Raw genomic sequence first — 19,950 nt, 5'->3', positions numbered from 1 at the left:
TGAATGGAGGAAAAAGGAACCGCAGACTCCGGGATAGTTGTGTGTGTGTGTGTGTGTGTGTGTGTGTGTGTGTGTGTGTGTGTGTAAATCCAGTCAAACATAGTGTTGTTTGCCAGACTAGCAACCGAGCTGTAATGACTGGACTGGTCACACAATGGTTACTGATAGCAGCACAACAGCGATCAGATAGCAGTGTCTGTTAAGCCTCTCCTTTGCTGCGCTATTAAACAGATTATTACATTATTCAAAGTGTTTGTTCTCCTCCTGTGCATAGATTACCGAGCAAGGCACACCCAGATAAGCTGCCAGGTAGTCCAATGCATAACACAACGGCGGCAGTAAAAACAAAAGTCAAAGATTAAGACACGCGGTGTTTGCTCCAAACACAGCTTTGCAAAGAAAAGCTTTGTCGCTACACCCACTTCTAATGCTAGCAGAAACCACAAGCTCCTGAACACCCTCAAATCATATTTAGACTTGTGTTACCAGCTTATTATGACTCATTATACAGATACAAGTTCCCCTTCTTGTTGAGAATTCCCACCCAAGCTGATTGTGTTGTACACGCATGTCACTATGAGGAGATTAGGCAGAGTAATTATCTACTGACGGGTGAACAATGCTCCAGAAAAATTAAAGTTATCAAAGTGGGCCACTTGACAGTTGACTTTGGATATGAATGACAGATTGTAGTGACATTACTTCACCTAATTAAAACAGGTCTTTAATTAATGCACTAATATTATGGAGATAAATTATGGAGAAGAGGGGAAAAAAGCTAATTTAAGCAAATCTTGAATTATCCACTCACATTCATTGACGCCTATTTAAAAAAAATAAAGAAAAAAGAACTGCTTCCCTCCCTGAGTAAAGTCAGACACGTTTGGAGTGTTTGCTCACTTTTAAAATGACGTCCATCTGCCAGCTTTAGTGACCCAGCAGCTCCAGCCTACAAAGCTAATGAAATAATCAACATTTCTGATACAGCGCACAAGGCAAATATGTCTCTATTTACACTTCTTTATAATCCACACGCAACACCGTCCAAGATCTACTGCAAACACCATATATTCAATCTGATTGTTTGCTGTTTTTGTTCAGGCTCACAATGAAATAGATAGCAGTCTCTTTGCTGGTTCTAAGTACATTATGGCTAAAAAATGAAGTCATATCACCACCGTTTTGACACAGTTAACATCTTGCTTGCACAGTCTTTACCTGCCAGCAGTGACTTTTACAATCATTTCATTTTAAACTTCTTTATTATTATTATACATCTTAGATAAATAATTATGAGTTGTTTATATTGTTTATTCACATTAAATAAAACATGACTGTTTAAAAACCTAACATGGGAAAAACATCTTAATTAAGCAGATTAAAATATTAATTAAAAATAAAAAACAAAACATGAATGTATAAATGATTACATCATAAGAAACCTGATAGCCATGACAAATTATAGAATATAAAGAAAAGTATTTGAATGTTTTTAAGTGGATGAAAACATGACAAAGTAAGGAGCAGTCTGCTCTCTAGTGGCCAGATGTTCCAGCAACGACTGGATCCAGGTCCTTCTGGATATAAACATCTCATATCACTGACCATGCTATAAAAAAGGCTATGTCATTAAAATGTGAACGCGAAAGGCTGGTGAGCCACTTACCAATTGGGTTGATATCAAAAAAACGTATTGGCGTCCGGAGGATGGCGTTAAACATGTTGTTGTGAAGGGTCTGGGCCGAGCTCACCAGGACATTGAAGAAGATCAGACTGCGTACGAAGCCAAACACAACTGAAGTGGCTGTTAAACCTGACAAAAATACAAAAACTAACATCAGCACAGTATAGTCTTATCCTTGTGCTTGTTCTGTGATTAGCTATGCATTTCAAGTGACATTGTTGAGCATACTGTACACACAAAAACACATTTTTTTCCTCTTCATTTGTGGGTTTTTTTTTTCATTTACTTGAATGCTGATTTACCACTGTGAGCACAAAGCCTGAGCGAGTGAAGAGGCTGAGAGTCACAAGGAGGCAATCGGAGCAATCCAACGGCAGAGAACAAGAAAGGCACTGCTATCTCGCTGTACAGCTGAGGCCCATGTACACATACACTGGGCCTTGAAGGCCTTGGGCTACAGCCAAAGAACTGTGGATCTGTTCATTGAATGGCTGCGGTATTCAGAGATTCAGGAGTACACAAAAAGCAATATGCGCTCAGTGAGCTTCACCTGCGTAAACACCTAGGTACAGGTCAAGGTCCAGCTGCCGAGGGAAGCTGCCATTGAGGTGCTCGGTCACACTGATGTGCTTCTGTTCAGAAGCCCTGTCGAGTCAAGTCACAAAAGAAACAAAAATCCACAAGGACAAATAAACACAACAAAGGAATGAAGCTGCAACGTGAAGGCACTACACAACACACATTCCTCCCATCTCGAAGCACAAGGTCAGTTTCAACAAGTGACAGATAAAGTCAAGAAAGACAGTTTTGTTCACTTATGTTCTATTAAACCATTTTCAGTCCAAGTAAATGCGCCCATTTGACTTATGAATCCCATTATTTGATTTTTTTTAATTACTTAATGTATTTATTTTTGCAAAAAAACAAATCCTCACCAGCACGCAAGCCACCAGTCCTGCAGAACAAATGTAAGCTAAAGAAATAAAACAAAACATAGATGTTTTTAGGTCAAACATTAAGAAAACAACAAAACTGCTAATGTCACTACAAATAATCTTATGTTAAAAATTAACAATCCTTTGTATTTTTGCAATAATGATAGAAAGTAAAAAGCAAACTCACATGTGCAAGGGCATTCAATAAAATGAGGACCAAGAGGACCAGGAAGTTAGCACCTGCCATGAAATATTTCACATACATATGCAGGCCGACGTTGCCTTCAAAGCGGCTTTCCTCCTTTGTTGGTTGCACTACCTAGAAATAGACACTAGTGTCAATTCCAGTCATCTAGCAACACTTCAAAGCAGGCTGTAGTGAACGGTAAGCAGGAAAAGTTAGCTTCTTCTGCACTCTAGTGGCTTAAAGGATGCACAGCAGGCAGGCACAAGAGGAGTTTTATACATGCCTGGTTAGAAACCTTTTTCCAATTAAAATCTAGTGCTTTACATACACCTACCATTGCAAGTGGCTCTGTTCCCTCAATCAAAGAGTAATGAGAGGAAGAAAGGGAAGACATAGATGAGTTGTCAGAGAGTGCGTGGGGGAGGCCGGAGACGGGGCCTGAGAGAGGAGTGGTGTTCTGCCTCTGCTCGTCCTGGTCCTTATCCTCCTTGAGCAGAGAGGTGAAATCTAGTCCAGAGCCCTGCAACTCACTGTAGGTCCCTCGGGCCACCATCTGGCCCTGACAGAGAGAAAAGAAATGCAGTTAATAACGGCATAGCCGATTTATATTGTCATAAAGATTCTGTAGGCAACATAAAATGTAGGCTCAAGAAAATGTACTACTGCTAATATTACCAATAACAAACTCGTAGACAAAGAAATTAACAGTTTTGGCATTTTTTTTTTTTTTTTTTTTTTTTTTGGCATTTTAACTTATTTTCCTCAAAGTCAAAAAATGTATTGCAAAAGGGCAACAGTGTTGCAAAAAATCAAACTATTACGAAACACTCCTGTTAAAGTAGAAAAGTACATTGTGCCTTTTGCCTAGCTTTAATGCTAGTTTAATGCTAATCAATATTATTTTACATTGAACATGGCCATGTATACTAATTAGATGGCAGGAATTCATATCCCATCTTTTTTAAGTTGCATAAGGGTCCTTTGACAAGATATACAGCTCCAAAATTTGGGTCTGATATGACAGTTAAAGTCCTGTGTGTGTGCATTTTGAATGATGAAGAGATTTTTTTTTTTTTAAAAAGAGTCATCTTAAGCCTATAGTAACTACAAATTTCATCTTTAAATGGAGATATTAAGTACAAAAAAAGGAGCAGAAGTTCATTTTTTTAGGTTGATTTTATTTTTTCTTTGTTTTGAAACATAATAATTTGGGGTATAGAACTGTTGAAGTGTTAGCGAGCTTTTAAATACAATACATTATACAAAATAACAAACTTTTAGCAGTGGCCAAAATCTATGTCTAATAATACAAACTGTGATTAAAACTCCTTGAACAGCGGTTGAACTGGTTATCATATTATTAGTTCAGTTCATCCCTTTTCAGATTATGAAACGTTTTTCCAATCGAACTCAGAGATTTTTGCCACTGACTCTGTTGCACATGTTCTCCTGGAAGTTCCTTTGCTAAATATATAGAGGAGAGTAAATAAATCAAGTGTGTAAACTGATTGGCTAAAATTTGCAACACACAATTTACACCTAATCGCCCTGATATTTAACACCAAAAAAGCCTGTCATACTTTTTGTGCTTGATACTGACATGAACTTATTCCCCCTGTGGTTAGAAAACAGCCCAACTTTTATAAATCACCCAAAAAACTAAACACAAATGCAATTTTGCCCTGTTTACTGGCCCTGGCCCTAAATGCACTGACACCCTGCCATGTGACTGGATGATTAGACGTTTGCATTCATGAGAAGTTACATAAGTGTACCTAATAAAGTTGCTGATATTTTGTATTTTAAATCAAAACTCAAGCTCACACCTCCTTTAAGACGACGATCTGATCGGCAGCCTTCAGATACTGTAGCTGATGAGTAACCAGGATACGAGGCTTCTTCCTCAGAAGTCCACAAATACACCTGCAGAGAAGAAATAACATGAAAAACTGCCAACTTCTTTTCACAAACAACAGTAAGATGCTGGCTACAGGACTTACTCCTCAAAGAGGTGCCGGCCCACCTCAGCATCCACAGCACTGAGAGGGTCATCAAGCAAATAGATATCTGCATCCTGGTACACTGCTCTAAAAAGACGCACACACAGACTTTATCTCTGTCACTGTTACCAAATAAGCCGGCATTTTTCTGTATTGTTGTCCAGCACACCTTGCTAAGCTGACCCTTGCCTTCTGTCCTCCGCTGAGATTGGCCCCTCTGTCCCCGACAATCGCCAGGTCACCACCTGGCAGCAGGTCCATGTCCTGATCAGGGTACAAAAGTAACTTTTCCCAACATTCCCATTTGCACCAGAGTACTGAAAGCCAAAATAGCTCTAACTTTGCTACAAGACTGTATTATTGACAAGCATGCTTCAAGGTGATTCTCACTCTCTTTAGGGCACAGGCTCTCAGTACTCTATCATACTTCTTGAGGTTGAGCTCCTTGCCAAAAAGGATGTTACTTCGAATTGTACCAGGTAAAATCCAGGGTTGCTGAGAAGTGTATGTAAGCTCTCCTTTGACTTTGATGACACCACTTTCCTGGCTCAGTTCTCCCAGTATGGCACTGAGGAGCGAGGACTGAAATGCACAAACAAAAAATTAGGTTTAAACTGCAATATTTACATTTTGGGAAATACCTTTAAAATCGCTTTCTTGCTCAGAGAACTCAGCATGGAACTGGAGTCGAGAGGCCTAGCAAACCTACAAAAACTGTTTCCCAATTAGGGAGGACATTTTAGTATGTATGTATTAAACAAGCAGGGTTTCTGCTGTGAAATTGGTGGTAAACACAACAGATTTTCAGTAAGAAGTATTTAGAGTTACCTAACCCATGTCAGGTTCATGGTCATGTGTGAGCTTCACTAAATCTGAGACTTGACAACAGACCTGACCTTTCCAGCTCCAACAGGTCCAATTACTGCCAGGAGCTGCTCTGATCTCACTGCGAAAGACACGTTCTGCAAGGTTGGAGTTTCAAGAGTCTGTAAGAAAAAGTAAGCCAGTTTGAACATCGGTGTGTAGTAAATACACAACAATTTATTTAATTCTTGGTTCACCTACTATGCATAGCTCAAAACCACAAATTTGTCTCACAAGCATCGCAGCTGGTGTAGCATAGTGTATAATACTAGCTATGCTTCGAGGGCTCAAAAGATTGCATGCGATACATATTTAGGATGAGAGGGAAAGACGCATTTCCCAAAATGTTTCCTACCTTATTCCAGTAGCATATTAAGTCCTGAATTTTCACCATGCAGTCCTTCTTCTCTGCCACAGGAAGGCCTAGATGCTGAGGAGCAACTTCATCCAGCAGAAGAAATTGCTTACAAGAATAGTAGATTATTTGTTTTAGTTTTTATACAAAGTAATCAGAACACACTACTGGAAAATATATAGCCTCTAACTGTAATATATTTACTTTAATCCTTTCTATGCTGATGAGAGACTCAGAGACCTTCTCTATGGCACAGGGGAAAAAGAGCGTGATGGTGAGTCGCACTGCCCCGTAGAGGGAAACTGCCATGAACACTCTGCTGGCAGACAACTTGTTCCCTGTTAGTACATAAACGCAGATGGTGACAAAGATGATGACCTTGCTGGCTGCAAAGAAAGACGCCATGTTCAGGCCACGCAGGTAAGAGCTTTTCATGATCTTAGAGATTTCCATTCTGTGGAAAACAAAATAGGATGGCAGTGTTTGGCACAGTTTTTATTTTATTGCACTTTACAGTAATCTTCCTTCTAACTCACTCTAATATTCATATTAAAAAATCTGGAACACGTAATAACTTTACAATATCACACTTGAACCTCTACAGGTAGACATTTGGAGGCTGAATATGTATATTGTTAGATCAACTGTACCTTCTGACCTCATCCACCAGCGCACCAAAAGGCTTCTCCCACCCGTACATCTTTATAACTCGGATCCCAGAAATGACTTCACTCATTGTGCGAATTCTCTCATCTGTTAAGACTGCTGTTTCAGCCCTAAGAGAAAAACTGAAACTATGGAATCAATGCAACACAACACGTGGAGGAAAAACAGCACATGTATGGCATGTTTAATGAATCTGGCAAAAGACTTCAAACCTCAGTCTTGAGAACAAATGTCCAAACATGGTCTGTACTGGCATCATAAAGAAGAAGACAGCCATTCCCGCGAGACACGACGGGCCGATCGCATACAACAACAATATTATCACAGACACTGCTTGCAGGGGACCGATCCACAGAAAGTGCAAGTATAATGTGACCTGTAAGAAAAGCATAAGCAGAAATATTGCAAAGGCAAAGAGAGTAAGGTCATCTATAATGCAAGTCAAAAGAAAAACATTAACTCAAAGATACAAGATAATAAATCCCTGCAGAAAAACCTACGTAAGGCTATAACTTCGTGTTTCTCTTTTAACACCAACACTCAAATAAATACAATGGACAAAATAATAGAAACACCTGTCAGTATATTACAGTATAGTTCAGCAGCACCACACAGCAGAGACTTCAAAATAATCAAAATAAATAAATCAATCAATATATGTATAAAACAGTTCCAAGAAAAATTTAGCAATATAGCTTTCAGGAAGGTAGCATTTAAACTGGAAGCTGAGTGCAGATATTTTCATTCACCTCGTCAAACTTGTTGACATCATTGGATAAGAGGTTCACAATCTGTCCTGTAGTTGTTTTGGCCAGTGCTGAGCTGTTAAGACACAGAGCCTTTGCGGAACAAAGGTGTAAGTTCAATTTACCACGGCAGAATTCAGAGGATGGCATTTATTTGCAGGCATATCATAATGACTCGCCTTTCGATAGATCATATGGCACACGGCCACGCGAATCTTCATCCCAGCTCGTTGAACGTGGTAGAAATAGAGATGGTGAAGGACAGTCAGACTGATGGTTGAGAGTGAGATGCCTGCAGCGTAGATGTACGCCTCAGAGACCGCAGGTGAGTTAGCTGGGTCGTAGCTCTCAAAGTACTCGATCAGCTTTCCAAGTAGCACTGGCTGAATGACTTTGATGACTTCCTGATAGCAAAGGGAATGTAAAACAGAAATGTCAGTGTATTTTACATTTTAAAGCTTCTCACTTCTTGCTGTGCACTTTCACTGTTACTTTGATATACCTCTATAAAGATGTACGATCCAATGAGCAAGTATGATTTCCAATAGCACTCAATGAGGGCCTTGGTAAGTTTAGGCGGCCGTAAATCGTTTGCGGCCTGTTGAATTTCTTGATTCCAGTACCTTTGAAATGTGTCGGAAAATAGAAAGAAAACCAATTAATACTCCTGATAGGAAGATTTTCAAAGCCAGTAATAAAGCAATGCACTGCTGGTGATTCCCCAGGAAAGAAGCAAAATCAATTTCTACTTAGTGTATTTTAAGAGAAGAGTGAAGGATTATAATTGTTAATTTATATTGCTCATACTAACTAACCAGGTATGGATCACTATTATCGCTATTATCACTACTGCTGATACATAATATTAACAATAAATACAATGCTACACAATGTGAACAGTATGTGGCATACACACTGCATAGCTGTCTGGATTTTACACGATCACATCCTGTCATATCAACCTGAGACATAAACAAAGGTAAAAAGCAGGAGCAGGTTCGTGAATCCAGCTGCGGCTTTATCCACCATCAACCTCGGCCCTCTCAAAATGTATTTAACATTGCACAAAAAACTGTTCAGTTATTCTTATCCTCTCCAAACAATTCCAACAGAGTTCAACAATTCACTATTTCACAACCAATGTGAATGTAGCCTTGGTGACCTGCCAATAAGGTTCTTATGACCTCCTTACCTTGTCTGGCCCACTTCCCTGCTTATGTTTATTTTAATTTCAAATTTTGTCAAGAAGCTAGACAAAAACCTTCTGGTCATTCTTACTCTGTGCTTCTATTAGAGTGGTTACTGTAACACCCCTTATTGTTACATACTAAGACTTTGCTCTCAATGCTTAATTCCAGGCCAGTCATCAGGCCCTCCTTGACATCAATACCACATCGGCGTTTGTAGTAAAGAGAAGAATTCACCACTCAACTTTCTGCTAGTACTCTAAAATGCCATATGCACCAGACAAAGGTGTACCCTTTTCCAATAGCAGAATATCCAGCTGCGTAAAAGCCAACCAGAGACTCAGGAAGGTCCCTGCCACTTCCTGGCACCTCTTTAATTGGACATCACCGATTTATGGGAGGGACTGCCCCCTGTGAGAGTGTTTGGCATTAAGGTTGACATTGTGCTTGGAGGTGAGCCCACCTATATATAGATAGCACTACTTCTCCATCTCCCACATGAGACCAAGCTCCTTACCCATGCTGCTCTTTAGCCAAATACTTGATTGTAAAAATCACTGTCTTCAGAAAAGCCTTGACATTATTAGATGTTTGTAAGATGCTAATGAAGGGATGAAACATCATTCTTCTAAAATACATGCTAAAGAGAAAGTTTCACATTTTAAAATAAGTTTAATTGAGTTGAGATCTGTTGACTCTGAATGGTTTTTATACTCATCAAATTATTCACTGATCCTTTGAGCACTATGGATACTCATTGTGGAAAAGACCATTCCCATCAGGATTGCCTAAGACGGTCACTTAGATTAACTTTGCACTAATTTACCCTTCCCTCTGCAGGTAAGTAAACCAAGCCAGGAAAATCCCAGATCCCCTGAATGCAAGGTAAAACGTTTAGGTCAGTGCATTTGTTTTGGGCAACAGCAGACATACCCTCTGTCAAGAATATTTAACCATATCCCTTTATTCCTCATCTCTGCAGACCAGTGCTTATGGATTCTGCACCGCTTAACTCTCAGATGTACAGATTGATTTCTGCACTGCAACTTTATAAAACACTGTTTGCAGACTGTTTTTCAAACACAGTCTGATCCTGTATTGACATTCTCGGTCTTCTGAGGAACACCTGCTCATGTATCACACTAACGCTTAAACATATGCGGCGTACAAAAGAGTGCTGTCAACCATAACTTTTATGCCCTCAGAACTACCATCTAAATATAGATGGGCCCATCTCCAGGGCACACTTTTGATGCCAAACTTCGTCAAAGGGGGCAGCCTCTCCACACACACAGGGGTTTTAGCAGTGGAGAAGGGAGTCATTTCAATACAACTGGTACTTCCCATGAGTGTGCAGCTCTAGCTTCAATATATAGTAGTTCAGAGTACTAGAAGTGAACAAGGTCCTGAATGCCAAATGCTGACATTTGCGCAGAAAAAAAATTGTAGTGAGTGTTACCATAAGCTGGATGTTTCTACAGTTTTAAGCTGACATTTTCACTGCCATTTCCACAATCACTGATGCTGGCAGCAAGAAAGGCCCAAAGGTGGTTTGTGTCTGTCCTCTTCAAAAGCTCTGAAATGGAAGTGAACACCAGCAGGGAAGTGGGTCAGTCAAGGTAAAGAGGTCACAAGGGCCTAGTTGACACTGGCAGGCCACAAAAGCTGGAACGGCAGTGTTTGTAAAACCCACTCCATGAAGAGTTGCTCAGAGAGGACAAGCATGATAGAACGGCCTTTTGTGCTATCTAATAAAATGTCACAGGATACAGTACCGGAGAATAAAGCAATAATGATGGCAAATGTGAACGTGAGTTCTGTTCATGACCCTGGTTCTGTGCTGTAATACTCAACCTGATATGAAAGCGGGAGTTGCTGAAAAGTCGGAACCGTTGTCTGAATCAGTGTTTGAATTTATTAGCACGTGAGACTGTTCAGTTAGTACTTTGTATAGCTTGACTTTCAGTGGAATCACTGTTAAAAAAGGGTGCCTTTATTACAATGAGGGAAAACTGGTAGACTGATTCTATAAGAAGCACCAAACAAAAACCTTGAGTACAATCAGACATAATAAATTTAAACCACCTCTGTAGTTCCTCTCCAAGTCGATCAGATGCATCCTCCGGGAGAACTTTGTACATGTCATCCTCTTGCAGCTTCCTTCTGTATCCAATTTTGAACAAGGGATTTAGCCAACTAAAGGAAAAGTAAACAGAAGCAACTTTTTTAGGCATAATTTTGTTTTATTTTGTTTACATTTTAAAGTCATAAGTAAATACAGTACTTTTTTTTTAACCACACCACATTTATGCTTTTTAATACACACATATTGTCCTAGTTTAAATAGCTGCATGTATATAGTACATATATGATGTAAATAAAATGGGTTAATTAAAAAACTAATGCTAATTCTCCATTATTACACATTACTTGTCATTGCATCACTGATATTTCAACTTTACGGCACTTTACTCTAGAACAACTCTTATTTTCAACACCACGTAACAAACTTTGTAACACTCTGTAACAGTGTGGTTTATTCAAGGGATGGACCTTGAATAACCATGGACAGGCCTCATTGGGTGGTCACAAACTGTCAGACAGGAGAGCTCTTCACTCGGTTAATGTCACAGAAAGCTGTCAGCGTGAGGCCGGTTTTCTTACCAGAAGAAAATCTTGGAGAGAAGATTAGCTGAAGCCGAAGGATTATCTTTCGCCTCCTTCCGCAGAGGTTCCATGACCCAAACAGAAAAAGCAACCTGGAGACAGTCTCTGCCTGCTGTGTGGCAGAGGGGTTGTCGATAAACAATGAGAAGTGGAAACACTGACTGAGCAGCTGAGCAGCTGGGGTAGACTCCGACTACTGTCAATACTACACCTACCGACGTCCAGCACGGGATTATCCCAGGTGGCTGTCAGCCGGTTTGGCTGAGATGAGCGCGGGCGCTGCGTGGCCCGCCCACTGTATGCAGATTGGCTGATACAAGAGTCCATTACAAGGCTCCTTCTGCTTCAGATGAGAAACATTTTTCTTTGCTGTCTGTTACAGATCCCAAGAGGGGATGGTGTCATGTTGTACCTTGTAGTAAATAGTATAATGTATCGCTCAGTAGTTCAGAGATCATGCACCCATTGTACATGATGACTCTTCTTTATGAATCTACAGTGCATTCAATTAAATGGTCAATAACGGAAAACACTGGGAGGAATAACTAAGTAGTACACGTTTATTTGAGTATTGTACGTCAACTTTAATACATTTTTTAAGTAATCGAGTACACACAACATATTTACAGTTATTCAACAGCTGAAGCAACTTTTTAGATTCACAATTCTGTTGTGAACCTCTGTTCTGTTTTCACATAATAGGTTGGAATAATATATCTTTCAATCATTTCTAAGATAAGTTTTCTAAAATGCACATTACACATTTTTGACATGTGACAAGCTACAAAATACAGAATCTAAGAAGTGACCAGTGTCCAATTCAGAAGTCTCATGGTCACTGTGGCTTAAGATGTTAACTTATCAGAAGGTCGGTGGCTTGAATGCTCCTTGAGTGTTCTTTGGCATCTAAATAATGTCCTCTGGCAGGGTAGTGAACCATGAGTTGTTTCTGATGCATCCATCAGAGTGTGGGAATGTTAGGTTCAAAGCACTTAGGTACAGAAAAAGGTGCCTATGCGGATGAAGCTACAAAGCACTTGTAGCTACAAAGCACTTTGAGTGTTCAAATTAACTAGAAAAGTGCTCTAATAGGTACCAGTCCATTCGAGTTTTTATCTAAACTATTTATCAAATTATCTCAATTCAGTACAAGAGCAAAAATTAGGCAGGGAAAGTGCCAGGCCTTTGTGTTTTTTTCTCATTTATCTGGTAATCATTTGGAAACGACCGGCCTCAACTAGACTAAAATTTCTAACTGCATATAAAGTAAGCAAAACCTGCTCCAACTTTAGCAGCTGAAACATGCAGTAAAAACAGATAATTTTTTTTAATTTTATATTTTTTAAGAGCATTTGTTGATAATATGCATTTTAATTATAGTAGATATCTGCATACTTCTATCAGATAGTTTCAGTAGTCATTTACACTGCTCATGCAATGAAGGTGGGACTTGTAACAGCTGATAAAAGGGCAACACTGGGCACAGTTTAGGGCTGACTTTTGTTATTATTGGCTCATCTCATTTCCAGAGGGAAGCTTTAATCTGACTCTTATGTCAACATGACTTGGCAGGAGTGGCTTTATGCCTGAACTTTTAGTCAATAGGTTGATTTAGTATTGGAATGAACACATATCAGTTTTTTTCTTCTTTTTTCTGTATTAGATAAGTCTGACAGATTTCTCTTGAGTGAAAACAGGAGACATGACAAACAACATATATGTTAAAATGAGCTTGCAAATCATTAGACATTCAGTTGCTAAACAGAAACAGATGAACAAGGACTGGACTTTGTCACTTTGACTCTCATTTTTTTAGGATTACTGATTACTCTTTTATTATTTTTTATGTTAATGTGTTACTTGACAGTAACAGATGGAAACCTGGACAAACTAAGTGAGATTTTCTCAGAGTCCCTTTCAAAATGTAATGCTTAACTGCCCACTTCCTTTACGTTTTCACTCTCAGACACCTGCGTCCACCCCTCAGCTCTGGATGTGCAGGCAAGATGTTTTGTCTGTTAATCATCTCAGTGAAACACATGTCCACGGTGTAATTTGCTAGCCTGAAAGGATTTTTATTTCTTCTTTCTTGAGGCTACTAAAAGACTGCTAACATACCTTAACCACCCAAATGTCAGGCTTGCAGATTTTGGCATTCCTCGGTGGTGTGGCTGGGTTAGGAGCCACTATCGGTGCCACAGTGTCCAATGAATGGAGGGCCACCAGCCGGGCTTCCTCAGTCATCACAGCAACGTGGGTGCTCCAGGGTCTGTGGAACAACTGTGCTGGAAATGCCATTGGATCTCTGCACTGCAGACCACATCATACTATCTTACAGCTAGAAGGTTAGATCAGAAATCTTATATTTCCCAAACAGCCAGAACATTTATGTTTATGGTTAAATAACACATGCATTATGTTGATAATCTTTTTGAGCTATAAATTTATGGTAAGGTACAGTGTGGATACTGCGGAATTGATTCTTTAAATATTCTTGATGTGTGGTGACTAAGTGAAACAAATGTGTCACTTTTTGTCTATTGGCAAATCTATCAGCAAAGTCTTCAAAATTCTTTAAAAGGTGAAATTCAAAAATGTATTTGAAGTAATTTTTTTTTAATGGGATTTTGTAAGATATGCACTTTTTATTGTTTTCTTTTTCATGGAAGCATGCATTCAGTATCTGTCACAGTAGATTGTGTAACACGACAAGCGACAAGTACAGTTGATTGATTTCCATTAAAATGGGCCCTTAATACAAAGCAATCAAACAGTTAATTCAATTGACAATTTGCATTTCAGAGACCGATTGTGGCAAATCAGAATCAGAATCAGAATCAGAATACTTTATTAATCCCGAAGGAAATTAGGGTTACAGCAGGCAGCACGCTAATGGCGCATGCGCACTTACAAAGGAACCTTCTGACCAACTTTACACAAACATCACATTGGGGAGACATGTCAGAAAGGTAGGCTGATAGGAAAAAAACAACGAAACTACATAACATGAGGTAAGAAGAGGAGAAAAAAAAACTCCACTCAAGACTGAGCTCCTAGTGGGAGAACAGTTTGATAACAGAAAAAACAGGGGAAAAAATGTGTAAATGTGTAACCTCTTTGTAGGAAATGTCAAACTGGGTGTCTCTGGGGTCCAGGTACAGGGGAAATAACCCAAGACATGTAAGCACTAACAGGCGAGAAAGACAGAAAACGACAGCATAGGTCTAAAATAAGCATAAAATACTAAAATAACTAAAATGCTTTACTTACCCTCAGATCTCACAATGGAAAGAAACAAAAAAAAATTCAAAGAAAATGCATTTAAGTTATGTCTATAACATACCAAAATTAATTATGTTTAATCTTTTTTTGTTTGTTTGTTTGCCACATATTATCAGTATTACCAGTTTCATATTTATTTTTCCACATTCTACAAAATATCGACAACAATAATCCCAGAAAGGATGGGTGGGAAAAAAACTCCAAAGAGTTAAATTTTTAATTTTGCATGTCCAAGGCACCTACTTTAAGAATGTCTCATGAGTATCTGAGAGTTGTGTTGAACAATTTATATGTTAACTATATTAAATAGATTCTCAGGTAAGCCTTTATGTAAATTCTGTAAATCCTGTTCCTCTTTTATAGTTACACGGTCATCTCTTTCCCTTCATCTCAGCAAATATTATCTGAAATTTCTTTGTGGTGTCTGTGATCTTCACCTGATATTCACATTTCCCTTTAATTGTTGGTTTTGCTCACATTTTGGAGAGGGTGTATAGCGAGTTTAAAGGACTTTGATCTCTTTTTTTAATAGTTTTCCTGATTTTTTTCAGAATCAGCTTTTTTTTTTTAATTATTTGACATAAAATGTAACAGTACACCAACAATTTAAGAAAGTTTATCATTAAAATTTTGGCAAAGTCATTTTTACTTGTTTGCAATGCAAATCTAAACAACTAGTCCCTCCATATGAAGGTGGGAGATACTAGTGTACAGCCACCAGGTGGAGCTGTAATTCACATACTGAATTCAGTTGGCCTTTGTCAAAGACACCCTGATCGCCCCTTTTGTTTATCTCCTATAAACACATTTCTGTTGACTCAAGGGACATTCGTCTGAGGTAAGACATCAGAGAGAATGGCATGCTGTTAATAAGTTATCTAAATGCGGCTATTTTAAGTGCATGAGGAAGTGGTGGTAACTGTTGCCTACTGATCGTGACTTCCCAGTGCAAGGTGAAAAATATAAGGTATCTTTTAAAATGTTTGTTTGTATTTGTTCAATGAATTAAATTTTATTTATACAGCTCCAAATCACAACAACAGTCACCTCCCCACATAGCAGACAGGTCTGGCCTGGATCTGGTGTCAAGTCGGCACTGCGGGCTGACTTCTGGCATGGTAAGTGGTATGTCATCCAGATATGGGCCAGGCCTGGCGCAGATGGCACTGTTTATGTGATGGCGTGCCACATCTGGCCCGCTTAAGGTTTGGTTTATGTGGCCCAGGCTCATAGAAAACAGGTCTTCCCCAGATCTGGCATCCAGCTGGCACTTCTGACTGGCTGGTATCATGGGAGGGTGTATGTCAACCAGATGTGGGCCAGTTCTGGCAAAATGGCACTATTTATGTTCCTATTTTCCTATTTTAGTTCGAAGACCCAAATGCCATGTTGCAATACTATACTGCTGTGGTAACCAACGTTTCAAATGCAGGTTTGACAGGTTTGTAAGTGTACACTTTATCCAAAACCTAGTGAGAGTTTGCTCACGTTTACCACTGGGTGGCTGTAGCTCAGGCGGTAGAGCAGGTCACCTACTAATCGGAAGGTTAGTGGTTTAATCCCTGGATCCTCCAGTCTCCATGTCAAGAGTGTGAATGTGTATGGATGTAGTTAGGAAGCGCTCAGTTTAGAGAAGGTGTGTGATTGGATGAATGAGCATGTTGTATAGAGCACTTTGAGTAATCTGAGAGAGTAGGAAAGTGCTATATAAGAATCAGTCCATTCATTGAGTTTCGTCATGTTACTTTTGCACTGTTGTGTTCAGGCACATGTTGTTATTACTTGGCTTGATTAAGGTACACATTAGGCTGACATCTGGGGCCAGAGCTGAAACTGTTCTGGGCTAGCACAGGGCCAGCAGTGTGTCTGCAACTGGCCTTATGCTGGCTCATGTTTGGGCCACCTCTGGCAAACCAGATCTGGGCCACCAAAGGGCCGTCATTCTTTGCGGTATGTGGGCCATGTGTAAGCACATTGTGTGTGCCAGATCCGGGCCATACCAATTTTGCTATGTGGGTCAAGGTACTTTATATTGTAAGGTAGACCCTGAAATAATACATACAGAGAAAAACCCAACAATCATATGACCCGCTATGAGCAAGCACTTTGGCGACAGTGGGAAGGAAAAACTCCCTTTTAACAAGAAGAAACCTCCAGCAGAACCAGGCTCAGGGAGGGGCGGCCATCTGCCGTGACTAGCTGGGGTGAAGGGAGGAAGACAGGACAAAAGACATGCTGTGGAAGAGAGCCAGAGATCAATAATAACTAATACACCTGCCCTGCCCGACTCTGCGCAAACAATCCTGCTCTAAATATGTAAAAAAAAATTTACTATGTCGTCAATATTTTTACTTATTAATAAAACTGTTTAAATAGTGCCCCTCGTGTCTACTGCAGTCCGCATAAAACACACACATACCTGCAGCTACCTAGAAACTGTGCTTGAGGATGTGTGCTAAGCTTAATTTTAAACCCTTTTGTGAGATCATCGCAGTTCAACTTTTCAGGACTCTCAGTCACCAACAGCAGGACTGCGAGTCACAGTGACGTGTACCGTGGGTGGAAAACACTATAAAGGACCACTGGCCACCTGTTGAAGTTTAAGGCCAAACTCCTCCCTTCCCAGTATAACAGTTCACAACACATTAACTGTAATCACAGCCTATCCATTGAACCTACTTGTGCCAAGAGCCTAGCTACATTTTCAACAAGTCTCAGGGAAGCATTTCAGGTCCCATCAATTTAACTGCCAGCCACAGTAAAGTGGAGGATTCTTCTCAGCATTATGAGCAGCATGTTTCAGGAGATTGTTGCCTTTTTTTTCTCTACTGCTGGGTGGATACTGGAGTCTTCTACCTTGCCGACTGACTACTGGAAGGTGTCTTCAGATGATGGATCAGTCATTACCACAGCTTCCTTCTGGTCAAATCTTTGGAAGACCTGTGTGACTGATTCAACAGGAGTATCCAACTGCAAAGAATTTATCTCGATGCTGGCACTGGATGGTCAGCTTCTGTTCTTATTATACACCTATCATTTATCTTGGATTAATTTAAACTGTTGGTCTCAACTTCTGTTTATTTATTGTTAGTGTGTGTATATATATGTTAGTATGCTTATTAATACCATAGTATATGATAGCATCTTAAGACTTTTCAAATGCTCTTTTAACCTAATTTTCTGTGTTTTTATTGATCCTTTCTCATTTTCCTTAATGTGGTTAAACCTCTGCTCTTTTTATCTTTAAATCATTTTTTGAAAATTCACGTTGAAGCTTATTGCTACATCGGAATAATTCAAACCCTAAAGCCAGTCTCCAACTCATTTACCGTCTAATATGTCAATGTTTAGCCTTAGTTCTCAGAACTTGAAAACAATAAAGAAGATTTACTGGGAACCTCAGGGAGTTTTGTTCACGGCTGACTAGTTTCAGTGGTTAGCTTCCAAGCTAATGTTTGCCTCGAAATTACATTTCAATGGCATTTTTTTCACCCAAAGAAGCAGACACACTAACACAAAGTAGCAGAAACCACTTAAGGTTACTCATGACAAATTGTTTTTCTTACTTGATGTGTTAAGTTGGCCACGAGGTCAGTAGCTCATTGACCTTGTGGTCCAGACCACAAAAAAGAAGCATAGTGCAAAAAGACTCCTGTGGGTGCATTTAAGTAGTAAGATTTTTGTTTTATGCCTGTAGGTTACCTCATAGCTTGCAGGGCACTCATGATTTCCGCCGTCATTCTGGGCTTTTTCGGGTCTATATTTGCCCTTGTGGGAATGAAGTGCACAAAAATTGGAGGATCTGACAAAAACAAAGCGAGGATTGCCTGTTTTGCCGGTGTGCATTTCATTCTTAGTGGTAAGTAGAGATGAACCATTTGAGCAAGAGCACATTCAGCAGTTTAAGATAATTAACATTTCCCTTTTTACTCAGGCCTGTGCTCACTCTCATCCTGCTCCATCTATGCGCACCGGATAACATCAGAATTTTTTGATCCAATGTTTATCGCGCAAAAGTAAGGAGCATGTTTGCCCTACAGAGTATTTTAATGTGGCTTGACTTATTAATAAACATTACCATTAAATATTACTGTTTGTCTCTAGGTATGAACTTGGAGCTGCTCTCTTTATTGGCTGGGGTGGATCTGTCCTCTGTATTCTCGGGGGCGCCATGTTATGCTTCTCAATTGCAGGTTCTTTTACCAGTAGGTTAGTAAGTAAGACTTACGCATGAGCACATTTTACAGGCCACTGTTTGTTGAATTATATTGGTTTTTGGCATGTAAAAATGAAGCTATGTCTTTTTCTTCACAGCAAAAGAGAGGTAAACTATATCTACAGAGGCGCTGCCTCACATTCTCGTATCTCCTCCTACCCAAAAGGGCAGGCGAAGTCTGTAAATCAGAGGCTAACTCCAGACAACAGCACCTCCTCCAGGATCCAGCACTTTGATAAGAATGCTTATGTGTGACAAATGTGAATACACTTTTGGTTAAAGCCACGTTTGGGTACTAGAAGATATATTAATTGTTAATTATAGCACAGTCTATGTGACTTTGTGGTGTTGGTCAAACAACAGCTGAATGTACTGATATTGATTCATATCTCACCAGGAAATCAGTGTCAAATCCTTACATGGTTTTTGAAGCTGGATCTTTTTTTCTTTTTTTTATGATACAGTTTACTCTCTGGATTTGGGGGGATCAATAAATCAAAAACATTTGGCCCACAACAGAGATTTCTAATCAAATGCTTGCATCATTTTCTATTTTTGGAGCTTTTTTATGGCGATGAGCACGTTCTATTTATGTACAAAATTGGTTTTGTTGGTTATGTCTTTAGCTGTATGTAGCTTCTGCGTGTCTGTCATTAATCTGTAATCACCGCAATTAAAATGATGACAGACACCCATTTATCTTGTTGAATATGACGTAACCATAAACAACTTTTATAATGTACAAACTTGTAGAGGGTAAAAAAAACATGATGAAATGTTTAGCGAATTATGAGCATTCTTGGTTCCTTAGCACATAGCTCTGTTTAGTTAAAACATGTTAAAGTAAATACAACTAAGTTGCAGCAAATTCTGTGTCTGTGGGTTGTTGTGTTTTTTTTTAAGTGATTACCTCAGGTCAACAGAGTATTATTATGAGCTATTCTGTTGTTTTCTCTTACTGTCATCTTCCCTTTCCTATTCAAATTATGTGCTAATATGCTAGAGAAACGAGCAAGGTGCAAACATGATGAAGCCTTTTAAGTACATCTAAATATTGCTACAGCAATAATCAATACAGTCGTTTGAAATATCTACAGGAGAAGGTATGATCCAAAAAGTTTACAGTAAACACAGCATGAAGTGGTACAGAGCCCTCATCAA

At 39.4% G+C, this 19,950-nt stretch overlaps 2 protein-coding genes across 3 annotated transcripts in view; one reads left to right on the top strand and one right to left on the bottom strand.

Annotated features, from left to right (window-relative positions):
- Positions 1–11,545, bottom strand: part of LOC120717544 (multidrug resistance-associated protein 4-like) — a 40,684-nt gene extending 29,139 nt beyond the window's left edge. Inside the window, exons 1-19 of the mRNA XM_040005631.1 lie at positions 11,289–11,545; positions 10,710–10,820; positions 7,940–8,060; positions 7,617–7,841; positions 7,441–7,530; positions 6,904–7,067; positions 6,676–6,801; positions 6,230–6,479; positions 6,026–6,133; positions 5,703–5,792; positions 5,197–5,388; positions 4,976–5,070; positions 4,807–4,893; positions 4,633–4,729; positions 3,141–3,365; positions 2,807–2,938; positions 2,620–2,657; positions 2,235–2,329; positions 1,667–1,813 (exon numbers count right to left, since the gene is read on the bottom strand). Of these exons, the coding sequence (XP_039861565.1) occupies positions 1,667–1,813; positions 2,235–2,329; positions 2,620–2,657; positions 2,807–2,938; positions 3,141–3,365; positions 4,633–4,729; positions 4,807–4,893; positions 4,976–5,070; positions 5,197–5,388; positions 5,703–5,792; positions 6,026–6,133; positions 6,230–6,479; positions 6,676–6,801; positions 6,904–7,067; positions 7,441–7,530; positions 7,617–7,841; positions 7,940–8,060; positions 10,710–10,820; positions 11,289–11,362 (2,467 nt within the window). The 5' untranslated portion in view covers positions 11,363–11,545. The remainder of the gene's footprint in view (positions 1–1,666; positions 1,814–2,234; positions 2,330–2,619; positions 2,658–2,806; positions 2,939–3,140; positions 3,366–4,632; positions 4,730–4,806; positions 4,894–4,975; positions 5,071–5,196; positions 5,389–5,702; positions 5,793–6,025; positions 6,134–6,229; positions 6,480–6,675; positions 6,802–6,903; positions 7,068–7,440; positions 7,531–7,616; positions 7,842–7,939; positions 8,061–10,709; positions 10,821–11,288) is intronic.
- Positions 11,546–13,114: 1,569 nt separating this feature from the next.
- Positions 13,115–19,585, top strand: LOC120717554 (claudin-10-like). Of its 2 annotated transcripts, XM_040005651.1 has the most exons (5): positions 13,115–13,636; positions 18,271–18,432; positions 18,508–18,589; positions 18,678–18,782; positions 18,888–19,585. In XM_040005651.1, exons 1-5 carry the CDS (start codon positions 13,423–13,425, stop codon positions 19,042–19,044), a joined length of 720 nt encoding a protein of 239 aa, XP_039861585.1. In that variant the 5' UTR covers positions 13,115–13,422; the 3' UTR covers positions 19,045–19,585. The 2 variants fall into 2 exon arrangements, with proteins under 2 accessions (XP_039861585.1, XP_039861584.1); XM_040005650.1 differs by lacking the exon at positions 13,115–13,636 and adding an exon at positions 17,053–17,578 and having other exon boundaries at positions 18,678–19,585.
- The last annotated feature ends 365 nt before the right edge of the window (positions 19,586–19,950 follow it).

This window comes from Simochromis diagramma, unplaced genomic scaffold (assembly GCF_900408965.1).
Source record: "Simochromis diagramma unplaced genomic scaffold, fSimDia1.1 OVJJ01000501.1, whole genome shotgun sequence".
Lineage (NCBI taxonomy): Eukaryota > Metazoa > Chordata > Actinopteri > Cichliformes > Cichlidae > Simochromis > Simochromis diagramma.
The sequence above is the reverse complement of the archived record's forward strand: the minus strand, read 5'-3'. Positions and strand labels throughout refer to the sequence as shown.

What these genes read in the sequence shown, in the direction of transcription:
- LOC120717554 (XM_040005651.1), top strand. Translation starts at nt 13,423, where the DNA reads ATGTCAGGCTTGCAGATTTTGGCATTCCTCGGTGGTGTGGCTGGGTTA. An exon ending in CCAATGTTTATCGCGCAAAA is followed by an intron (nt 18,590 to 18,677) that starts GTAAGGAGCATG and finishes GTTTGTCTCTAG; the next exon opens with GTATGAACTTGGAGCTGCTC. An exon ending in GCAGGTTCTTTTACCAGTAG is followed by an intron (nt 18,783 to 18,887) that starts GTTAGTAAGTAA and finishes TTTTCTTCACAG; the next exon opens with CAAAAGAGAGGTAAACTATA.